This window comes from Diadema setosum, chromosome 19 (assembly GCF_964275005.1).
Source record: "Diadema setosum chromosome 19, eeDiaSeto1, whole genome shotgun sequence".
Lineage (NCBI taxonomy): Eukaryota > Metazoa > Echinodermata > Echinoidea > Diadematoida > Diadematidae > Diadema > Diadema setosum.
The window spans coordinates 13,551,766-13,563,869 of NC_092703.1; the positions used below are offsets into that span (position 1 = coordinate 13,551,766).

Here is a 12,104-nt window from a genome sequence, read left to right on the forward strand (position 1 = left end):
ATGTGTGTGTGTGTTGAAAGTAAATTGTTACAGTATGTTTTGTGATGAGATTGTAAAGCGCAAAGGGAACATTCATTTGTTATATGCACTATGAAAATTTCATTATTATTATTATAATGATCTTGTATCTAATTCTTGGCAGAGTACAAGAATGAGGTGCAAATATTCAACATTTTCTTCATTCATTATCCAAACAAAGTCAAATATTCCTTATCACTCGGTGATATCAGAAATTAAACAACTCCTATAACGTGTTCCTGTGTTTAAAGTAGGATTTTTTTTTTTTTAACAGGGAAAATATGGGTGTCTTACAGAATAATAGTAACCATCCAAAAGATGAATTCTCTTTACAATTTCAAAATGAGACTGTAATCAAATAACTCGTGCAAAGAAAAGAACACAGACACAGGAGGACACAGGGAGACACAGGAAGACACAGGAGGACACAAAATACCACAGGATGACCTCTGACCTGGTACGTCCAGGAGGGAGCCCTCGCCGGTGACCCCGTCGCTCTCCTTGCCCTTGTTGGGCAGGTAGTACTCTACGTTGAGCATGACGTTGCGGCTGAGCCCATTCTCCCAGTTCACGCCGTGCAGCATCTCCACGAACTTGACGGAGTCGTTGAGGAGGACTGTCAGCTGTTTCCAGCGTTGCTTCTCCGACGCCTGATCTTTGGCTTCTGTGGGCGGGGCGGGGCATGGCAGGGTGGGGTGGAAGGAAGGGAATGTGACATGTGAGTCTCTGGAACCTTGCATTCTAAACAAGCAGGATTGGACATGTACATACCTAGAGTATATTTCAATATACAAAGGTGCAGTAGTGTGTAAAGGCATACAATTATCCGTAAGTCACCAGCTTCTACGGAGCCAATAATGACAGTCAGGGTTAGGGAAGAAAGAAGTGAGGAGAGAAAAACAAAAGGCTCTTACGATATCAATATCTACAAGTTGCATTGCTGGAATTGTCAGAGTGGTATGTGGACACAAATGTGGTTTCACAGAATGTTGCTTTACTACATCAGTCCCAAACCCCTGTGCTATTGAAAATAATGTTTGAAGATACTTTTGAAGTATTTCATCAAAGGCATAATTTGATGATTGTTCACAAGTGGTAATTAAATAGGAGAGTCGAAATGATAAATTCACATAGAGTTGCTATTAAAGTCATCTTGCAATTGTGGTAAACCAAAAAAGCACTTGCCCATGAAAAGGATGCTAGTCATGTCTAAACTCATAGAAGTAAGTCATGTACACATAAGGAAGACTTTGGCCCGAATTTACAAAGATGGCTTAAATTTTGGCCATGGATTGTGTTAAATTCTTCTGCATAAATGTGCGTAATGGATTGCGTATCCCGACAGATGTCTGATTATAATTGCACTTTGATACGGGCATGTCAAAGATATGCCAATTTGACGCTGTTTAGTCCATGGACTAAATTCAAACCACCTTTGTGAATACGGCACATGGAGTCTTTGGCTCTGATGCCTTCCTGATGTGTTTCAGTTGGAGATAATCAATCATGACATGCAAACCATTTTGAATGTTGATGCTTATCAGTACTTTTTATCACAACCATCTTTGCCAAATCAACATGCCTTTCATCTGTTTTAACAGAGACACATTACATGAGAGCCACAGCACAAGTGATGAACACCATTATATATAATGACTAAAGCGCTATGACACACTGCACTTTCTTCAGTACTTACACTGTACATGGGAACCCAGATTTACTAAGCTGGAACATTTCTTTGGATTTTTCTTGTGTGGAAATTATTTCAAGAATGATTGGTATGGATGAATTATAACATCACACATGCATAGCTGCCTTACAAATAGTGAATTCCACATACAGTGCAAAGTAAAGTAGATATCATCTCTATTCATAATGACGGTCTCATAACATCATCAGAATGATAAATTTTGTTCATAAGAATGCATCAAAGTTGGTGAAGAATCAGGGAAAGGATCCAGAAAACAAAACTGAAATTAATTGTTCCAATCTGAAATAAAAACAACAAAACAATCCAACAATGACAGACAAGAAACCCAAGTCCCAACATGCAGTCAGCTTTCCAAGACGTCGCAAACAATAGCATGCATTGCGAGACATCCAAATGCAGTGTCTCAACCCTGTACATATTACAGCAATGCCAACAACACCAACAAAAAGTTTACTCTGCATACATTCAGGGAGATTGAAACTAACAATCATGCAGAGAGTCCAATATAGCAGAGAGATTAAGAGTGCAAGTACGAATTGCAATAAATTAACATCTTTTGAGAAAGTAGTGAAATAGGGCTGACGACCAACAGACATACAACCCACTCTGAAACAATAAGCAAAGAAAAAGAAATTCAGAGGCAATTAAGTATGTTTTATATTTGTTATTGATTTTACAGTAAGAATTTAGATATGATCTTTTAATGTTAGGATCCTAAAGTTTCAAAATATCTGTTGTGGTCTCTCATAGTAATAGCCTTATAGTAGCTTCACAGATAGCTTTTTGAGAAACAAATATTACATACTTAAACAGCACTCAAATTCTCACTATGAAATATCTAACCCTAAATTTACAAAGAAAAACTTTTCGTTCTTGAGGAAAAGAAAGCATGCCTAATGCATTCATGGATATGCATGAAACTTCACATAATATTTTCATATCTAACTAAGACAGAAACATGTATTTTGATCTGAATACTGACAACTGCGTGGAAATACTGTAAGTCATCTTCCCACAAATGGTAACAGTAAATGGAAGGGCCGATAAGGAGAGCTAAGACTACTTCCACTGTGAAAAGGGTACAGAAACTCACTATGAGATACAAATTTGCGTGCTCATATCTCACTAAGATATGAAGTTACAATTTAGACTATCAAGTGCACTGCATGTATGTGCATACGCTCTGAGGGCAATATAGAAAAGCAGTGCCTACAATAGTTGCATCAACGCTGTGCTATTTCATGGTTTAAAAAGCTTTCACATACTGTATATGCTAACAAGAGTGAAAATTCGATAAACAGCATCACATGCATCACACGTTTCATGTTTACACTAAAATTTCTAAAATGCTGTCTAGCTGCATATATGTATCAGAGGCAGATTCAGGAATTCCGTAAAGAGGGGGCGCCTTTACAAAATTAAGGGGGAGGGGCACGCACCCCACCCCCCAATTTTTTTCTTTTTATTTTGTTTTCACAAAAAATAAAGGGCGGGCATGCGCCCGGTGCACCCCCGCTTGGATCCGCCACTGTGTATTCTCCTGAAACACATACTTGTTTTTCACATTCATTGAACTGATAAAAAAATTTTGCTGAAGATATGGCGAATGACAGATAATTTGAGAGACAAAGGAGGCATATCATTTGAAGAGCAAGAAGGCGGCTCATTGAAATGCGTGTCTGTGAAATGAAATGAATGCCATACTTCTGTTTCTATAGCACAGCAATACGTCAACGCTGTGAAATGTAATTCTGTAAATTGATGTGAAGAAACAGGAATGTTTACTTCAACCAGCTCCTCAAGAACCTATTGAACAAATGCATTTACTAGGCCTAGGCCATCTGCACAACACACTAATGAATTCTACAAAAGACATTTCACTACACTCAATCACTGGGAATGAAAAGTTCTGATTTTGTTGCTGTTTTTGTTTTGTATTTTGCAAATAAAATCAAAGCACATAAAATTTGACCCCTTCCCCGGCCCTACCCACACATTCATTGCATTGTGATACAAGTACCATGTATATCTCAAGTAAATGTTTGAAATAACAGCACACCGTACGATTTAGATCTCATTCATTCGCATCTCATTTGTTTCTTTCATTGACTAAAAAGTACATTGTAGCTTAAATAGTTCTGCAACAAAAATGATTTCCCTGAATGAAGAACAGTCACTTTGTAATTTCACACCATGTTCTGTTATTTCTTATTTCTTTCACACTGTACCAAATGCATTTCAAACTGTACTTCAACCACATTTCTATAACTCAGGATATCCTGGCAAGGTATTCTAAAGCGAAAACTAATTACTAATTAGAAAAATCAGCAACAGTGCAAAGAAAATGAAACAAGATTGCTTGACATTTGAATCTTTCTACAGGTAACTCACATTAAGCATTCATACTATTTCTACGCCATACCATTCACAACACTACTTCATTAAAAAAATCAAATATGTCTGCTTTTGCTAATTATGACTACTCTACACTGCAATTTACAAACACATCCACAAAATACCTACCTACTGTGTCAGTGTTAGTCACAGTGCACGTTTCACCTGTTTCTATTTGTGCTGTTTGAGTGGAAGTGATATTTTGTAGACGGTAAATGCTTGATGTGCGAGGTCATATTATCATCTTGAAAAGAACAAATTCTACATTACAAGCATTGAAAGATGTAGCTTAATCAAACCAACAAACTCAGAAGGCCCAGGCCACTTGTTGTACCTGCTGAAATATTATTCATAGGAGTATTTTGTCTAGTTTCAGTGTCCCCCACAAGAGACTGTACTAGCTAGACAGAACAAGTATACCTGGCTAGCCTTACAGATATCAACAGTTACCCCCACAAAATTTAGCATCCATGCTGGAAGACGGTTTTATAATCATTGGACTGTACACAGGAGCAGAGAAGGTGAATCAATGAGTATACTGGAGAAAAAAAAAAGAAGTAAAACCACACAATATATTTATTGACAATATCAAGTTCATTTTACTCTTCCATGAAAGAATTCTGGCCACCAATTCAAGGTTCAAATACAGACAAAGTTAATCTTATGAAAGAAGGCGCACAGTGAAATCCAAAAGCTGATTAATCTTAACAGATCATAATAAAATGTTGTGGTCCATTTTCACTGCTGTGCATTTACTGTAAAGAAGAATAACAGGGTTAGGCAAAATAGGCAAAATGATTATACATTAATATCAATAACAAAATGTTATACGAAGGGGACAACAGGAAATTGGTGCATACAAACAATACAAAAATATGCTTGGTTACACAAAACAAGTCGTCACAACGTAAAGTAGTTTGGGAAGAAAACAACACACTGCACACGAGAGATAAGTGCTGGTAGTGATACAAATTGTACATGACTTGAGATCCCCACTGCCTTGTGCAGAGTTGAACAAACTTTGGGGAGGGTGAAGGGGAAGGGGGGGGGGGGGGAGCCAACAAAAACTCGGTCAGAGTACCAACAAACTTACTCGACTTGGACCCAGAATCTCCTGTGCGATCAAAAAGAAAGATTCACATCACAGCAAAGAAGGAAAGAAAGAAAAAAGAATTGCAGAGGAATCAAGACTCACACAAGAGGACAATAAGGAATAACTCAGACAGCTTTAACCCAATGAGGACGGACTGATTTTTGCTACAACACGCATTTCCCATACTTAGACACCTGCCCAAGTATACTCCGGACTCGTCCTTAATGGGTTAATGTGACAAGTTCTATCCACTTAAACAAAACTGCAAAACTCTGGCACGCTTCCTGCACAAATTGATGCAGAATTATCTAACGTTTTTGGGGAAATGCAAATAAAATTTTGTCAGTTACATTTCTATTATTTCAGGTATTGGGATATACACACCGTTGTGAGTGGCTTAACTTATTCAAAGTAGATATTTCAAGAGGGTGGAAAGGTTCAACATTGTCATTTACCCCTCTATTTCAATTTCTTTAGCGTGTTCTTTAAATCTTTTGGTCATCTCTTATTTAACAGAGAGAGGATTATGATTTTAACGTATAGGCTCTTTCCGTCACTGACACCAATGACATGCATATGTATATATATATATTTTTTTCTCTCTCTCTTGCTCCAGTACATTCTTGTAATGCTTCATATACCCTTGGATTTTATATTGTGCAATAAGATAGTAATGAATCATACATAGGAGAAGAATAAAAGAAAGAGTATGGATAAAATGCAATAACAGCTAGATGATATATATCAGCACAGAGCTGAAAAGCACAAACTGCAAAGCAAAAGGAACACCTGAGCTCATCACCACAACTCCACCACCGACACAAACACAAGGGCAAGGCCCATTTTGTGTCACAAGGGCGTTACCACACTTCTGTCAAAAGAAGTGATGATGGGTGGTCAATTACAGTCCCTTTTTCTTTTTTTACATTGTATTTTGCCGCAGAAATGACTAGTAAGTTGAACACAACACACATACAGTTTACACATAGCCACCTCCTCCTATTTGTGCTTTATTGAATGAGACACATATGTTGTACCACCAGATCATCAAAGTGTTTGAACAAAAAGGCTGTTAAACCTTTTTTTTTTTTTTTTTCAAAGATTTGACAACTTTGCTGATGAAGGTGCGTTTGTAAAGCTCCAAGAGATCTGTTATATCGATTGATACCCTTTCTTCTTTTTTTTTCTTAGTGGATCTTTTTTTTTTTTTTGATATTCATTATCAATCCTAGAACATCTGGGACTAGCCTGCCCAGGTTGATTCAGAAATGTCTTCAAATTTCTACCTCCTGGATCCTTTATGGTAGGGTTTATAAAATTTCCCTATACCCTCACCCTCAAGCTTTTGGCAAATGAACTAGAAAATCCATTGATATGTTTTCTTGAGGGGTAAGAACTGAAATGTTGAAAGAGCTTTAAAGCGATGAAATAGGGCTTTGAATCATAAATTTTACAATGGCCCTACTGAGAAAGAGACAGAGATAGGAATAATGGAATATTGGTTTGACATTGGGGCCTAATGCTTCCATGCACACTCCTTGCCACATATTCAGAGCTAGAAGTGAACAGATTCACTATCATTATATCCTTTACCAAAAACAACAACAGACAGCAAATATTGAATGCAGAATCATACAGAGCTCCAGCATACAGCCCACACCCCTTCAAAACAACAACAAAATACTTTGCACCACAGAGTATAATCAACACATTGTACACTGAAAATATAGACTATGATGCTTTTCAGTGACAGAGAAAACCAAGCTTTAACTGCAATTTGAGATACATGTGTAGTGACATCAAAAGGAAATGTGCAATCAACTTCACAAATCAAATTTGATCAAGTGTCCTTGACAGAAGGTCGAGATTGCAAAGGGATGGCATGAGAGAACTCACTCGACTTCCACTTGGTGGGGCTCTTGATACCGGAGCTGGAGGAGGTAGACTGGCGGCCGGAGACCATGGAGGCCTCCTCGTTGGTGGGCAGGGGGAGGGTCTTCTCGTGGTAGCTGCCCAGGGGCTTGTTCTTGCCCAGCAGGGCCATCACCATCTCCATCACCTGCAGCACGATGGGCGGCGGGTTGGTGTAGGAGCGCAGCCGCTCGATGCACGGCCGGTCCACCTTCTCGCGCCAGTGAATCACCTATGCGGGGACAGGTATACAAGAAGTTAACCAAGTGAGTGCAAGAAAGTATTGGCAGCGTGGTCAGTTTCCCATCCTAACAACTGCAATTTATAATGCTTAAAGGCTACCTGCATTTTTTGATAACCTTTAATACGGTAAGTAGCTCCCTCAAAGTGGGTAGTAAGACACTCCAGTTAATTTGGTAGAAATCATATAAGCACATTCAATGAATATAACAGAATTTTTCACCAATTTGTTACTAGTAATTGCTCTGGTTAATTGAGTACCAGAATTCTTCCTTCACTGGCCTTCTGCCATCAAGTAGAGAGTATTGTATTGTTGTAGTTTCAAAATCTGGTTGCTAGTGGGTTGGTTTTTGTTGTTGTTGTTGTTGAAATAATTGTATGCTTATGATGGAACTAAATAGGGAAGGCTTGATATTGCTGCGTCACACAAAACAGATAACACATGGTTAGCCACTCACAAATGGAATCAGAGTGTAACATTGGCAATCATATTACTACAATATTACAATGATCAAAGCTATAAAGCTGCATATGCTGTCATTTAAATGGTGATTTAGTAGTTGAACTGGATTGTGAGAACTACTCTTGAGGTCCGTAAGATCTGGTCTTTGTACAGTACCTGGTCATGGATCTTCTGCAGCGTGGCCCGACACTCTTCCACCTTCTTCCTGGCTACGGCCAAGTCCTCCTCAATGGCTACCTTCCTGGACTTGAGGTTCTCCTCCCTCATACGGTCAAACTCCCGGTCGTACTCATCCCTCTCCTCTGCAGACAGGATGCAAAAGAATCAGGAATGATTCATTCCATAGCAATTCGTATTGGATCAAATCAAATCAAATCGAGCCAATGCATCCTAATGTAACTGCCATTAAGTAATGTAATCTTGGCGGTAATGTCTCAAAAGGTAGGTTCTTGAAAGTCTTTGTTGTCATTTGCACGTTTATCATCAACTATCCTGCATCAAGTGGTCATATGAGGAACAATTCCTCATGCAATCGTAAAGCCTGATTTTTCAGTGGTAGTCTCCACAATGTAATATGTGGAGGCAAGATTTTGCCTGGTAAGCAACCACTTATACACAATGCAGTGAATCACAAATGTTTGCTGGAGTATGGGCTTTTCTTCGCAGAATGATAACTTGCATCCATTATACATGAACATTTATACTGAAAATATGGATTCACTGTGTTTTGATCATCAAACTCATGACACAAATACAAGATTTTCATGCTCATCTAAGCCTTTTGTGGTGAATACATGTTCCATATTTTTTTTCACTGAAAATAATGACTGCACTTGACTGACAGATTGCAATGAAAACAACCCGAAGCAAGAATTCACTTTAGACAGATTATAACTATTACTGGATGTCGGATGGAAGCTCAGTGGTCCAGTGGATATGACGCCTGTCTGGGAATGAGGAGATCGTTGATTCAAATCCAGCCTGACTATGTATGCCCACGATTTTTTATTATGGTTACTCCTAAAACAATGATTAATCAGTGCTTATTTACGTAGGTGTAGGGCAATCTGTCAATCAATTGCAATAAAAACAACTCAATGCATGAAAAACAATGGTGATAAAAATGCTGTCATTAGCCGCCCTCACCGTCGACCAGGAGCTGGTCCTCGACCTCCTCGTCGCTCTCCACCTCGTTCATGGTGAGGAAGGCGCTGAGGCTGTTGCTGGCCTCCGTGTACTGGGCCTTGGTCTTCTCCAGGATGGTGGCTCGCTCTGTCAGCTCCTCCAGGAGGCTGGCCGTGCGGCGGCTCGCCTCCTCGTACATGGTGTGCAGCCGCCGGATGTCCAGCCGCTTGTTCTTGCAGTCGCTGTAGGTGCGCGATAGGCAGCTCAGCGCTTTTCTGAGGTACAAAAGATGCAAACAATATAATGATGGAATGGGAATTCAGAATTGGAATATTTATGAATAATCTAAGTCTAACATTATATCATGTTGGCTCATTATAAAAATAGTAGTAGTAGTAGTAGTAGTAATAATAACAATAATAATAATAATAACAATAATAATAATAATAAAAATAACAATAATAATAATAATAATAATAATAATAATGATATTGATAATAATAACAACAATAAAATAATGATAATAATAATAATAATAAGAAGAAGAATACTTATTATTATTATTATTATTATAATTACTACTATTACTATTAAACAATTATGCTTTCAGTTGCTAAGGAAGCAAGACGGACATTTCAGTTTCTTTCTACACTTCATAGGGACGGACGAGAATTTGATGATCATGCACACTGTCGAGCGTGAGTAATCTGAGCTTAGTATTCAATCAATTTGGATGCTACCACTCTCATGATTTCATCTACTATGGTTGCACAACATGCAGTAAAGCAATTTCCTGACACAGCACAGAGCTGATCAACAGCATAATGTTCTGGAGAAACAGTGGGTCACATTTTTGCCAAAACTGAATAACAGATATTTATAAGCGGACTGCCTTCAGAGAAAAACAAACAAACAAACAAACAAAACAAACCTCTGAGAATAGTTACAAGTATGATGTCAGAGGCCAGCAATTACTACCCAAACCATCTAAACCAATAGATATTACATGCTTATGAAATATCTACTGTTTTTGGGGGGCATTTATGAAAATCATGGTGGCATTGTATTTCAGCAGTATTTATGAAATAGGCAGAAATCACACCTTTTCATTTTCATATAAATGAAAAATGAGTAAAGAAAATGGAATTCCGTCAAGATTCCTGTGGAATCCCATTTTCTTTGCTCATTTTTCATCTATATTCTATATCTTTCTGGTCAGAATTTGAAATTTTCATTGTCACATTACAGTCACCTTTAGTACATGCCACTGATCAAAGGCATCTAGTTGCAAGGTACGATGTTGGCGATTATTTATAATTGAAGAATATCTCTTGTAAACTCATTCTCTTGTATTAATTCTAAGGGTATGCACTGCCTCGTCTTGACGGCTTACTTGAGTCTGCCCACTTTGGCCGTGTTCTCTTTGCTCTTGGTAGTGTAGATGTGCCGGAAGCAGTCCATGAATCGGCGGAACGTCCTCGGCCCGACAAAGAGCTCCTGCTTGCCCGGGTTGTTCTCTCGGTAGTGTCGTTGCTGTAGCAGGGAGGAAGTAGGAGGGAGGAGGAAGTGGGGTAGGAGGGATTGAGACGGGGAAAGATGGGAGATGTTTCGATAGAAACAAATGTTTGTTTGTTTTTTGTTTGTTTGCTTGTTTGTTTTTTTTACTTCAATCACAGTGTAATGTAGTGAGCAAACTTACTTAAAATGTGACACAAATGATAACAAAGAATGATATGATGGATGGATTGTTGTTGTTTTGGTTTATGAAAAAAAAAAAACAAATGGGACCCTCCTGAAAAATAATTTACCCCAAGCAATACTGATATCAAATCAAGAGATTTTATAAACAGATAGATCAAATATTATTATTACTATAATTATTTAAGCTTATACTGATATGTCTCCACAAGGAAACTAATAATGATAAATGTCTCCATAGAGGCTCTCATAGGGAAAAAAAAAATGTCACCGAGAGGGAGCTCATATACATGTAACATAACAAATGCCACAGTAAAACATATGGGAGCTCATAGGAGCTCCCATAGGTGGATTACCAATTGCTGAATATCATCAAAATGTTTGATGTATGTCTTTCTACATGGGTTCATCTTGTCACCTTGAGACATTACATACATAAAGCCGTACCTTGATGCGCTCCTTCATGGTCAGCTTGGTGTAGGGCAGGTTGTCCACCTTCTGCGTCTGCACCTTGACCACCTCCTTCTTGCCGTGCAGCTTGAGGGTGGTCAGCTTGACCTTCTCCTCCACGCTGCCAGCCCAGGGGATCTGGTTACAGTCCCGCAGGATGAAGCTGTGGATGTTGGACAGGCAGGACACCAGGTTCTCTCTGTGGGGCAAATCGTTGGGGGGGGGGGGTGGGGAAAAAGGAGATGGGTTAATTTTTTGGATGGAGAATCAAACATTGGTACTGTCATGGAAGTAGACATGTAGAAGGGTGATAATTACCTCAAAGACTAAAAGCCATTTTGAACTTAGAAAAACAAAGAAAAACAAAAAATCATCAGCTCTGAACATAAACTGCCACTTCAAGAATTCAATAAAGTATTACGAGTTACGGGAAACTACATCATTTGAAACCTCCATGTCTGACCTGAAACATAAGCAACTCTGACAACAACCAAAATATTGAGACAGTTTTACTTATCCATACTTGAGGAAAAAGAAAAACAAGAAATTATGTCCAATTTACATCATGACAAAAGTACGTAGGAGGTCTGCCCCATTACATATACAAATGGAATGATGAACATTCACCTTTACAAGTTTACAAACATATGAAAAAAAAAAAAACGTCCTTAAAGAATGCTGTTTATATCTATGTCTGAGATCAAGGAACTGTGAAGCAGAAACAATCACTAAAACTCACATCAAACACTTGCAAATATCACTGCATACAACAGAAAAGACAAGAAATTTACTTCAGAGTGCAGACATGAGATAGATGAATAGCTCTCCTTCAAGTAGAGACATTAAACAATTTCAAAAGTATCTGAGTGAGCCAAGAATTTGTCAAAATAAAGATTGGAAATGACATCGATATTAGCCTCTCGATCATGCATATATGCATAACCCACTCTCTTTTGGATCTTGTTGAAGAAAAAGAGTCGGTTGTAGTTTATCTCACTGCA

General features: G+C 38.4%; 1 protein-coding gene across 1 annotated transcript in view; it reads right to left on the reverse strand.

Moving 5' to 3' along the window:
• Positions 1–12,104, reverse strand: part of LOC140242501 (dynein axonemal heavy chain 5-like) — a 93,531-nt gene that overhangs the window by 38,847 nt on the left and 42,580 nt on the right. Inside the window, exons 44-50 of the mRNA XM_072322237.1 lie at positions 11,101–11,302; positions 10,349–10,488; positions 8,977–9,230; positions 7,987–8,132; positions 7,113–7,359; positions 5,217–5,237; positions 473–682 (exon numbers count right to left, since the gene is read on the reverse strand). Coding sequence (XP_072178338.1) covers positions 473–682; positions 5,217–5,237; positions 7,113–7,359; positions 7,987–8,132; positions 8,977–9,230; positions 10,349–10,488; positions 11,101–11,302 — 1,220 coding nt within the window. The remainder of the gene's footprint in view (positions 1–472; positions 683–5,216; positions 5,238–7,112; positions 7,360–7,986; positions 8,133–8,976; positions 9,231–10,348; positions 10,489–11,100; positions 11,303–12,104) is intronic.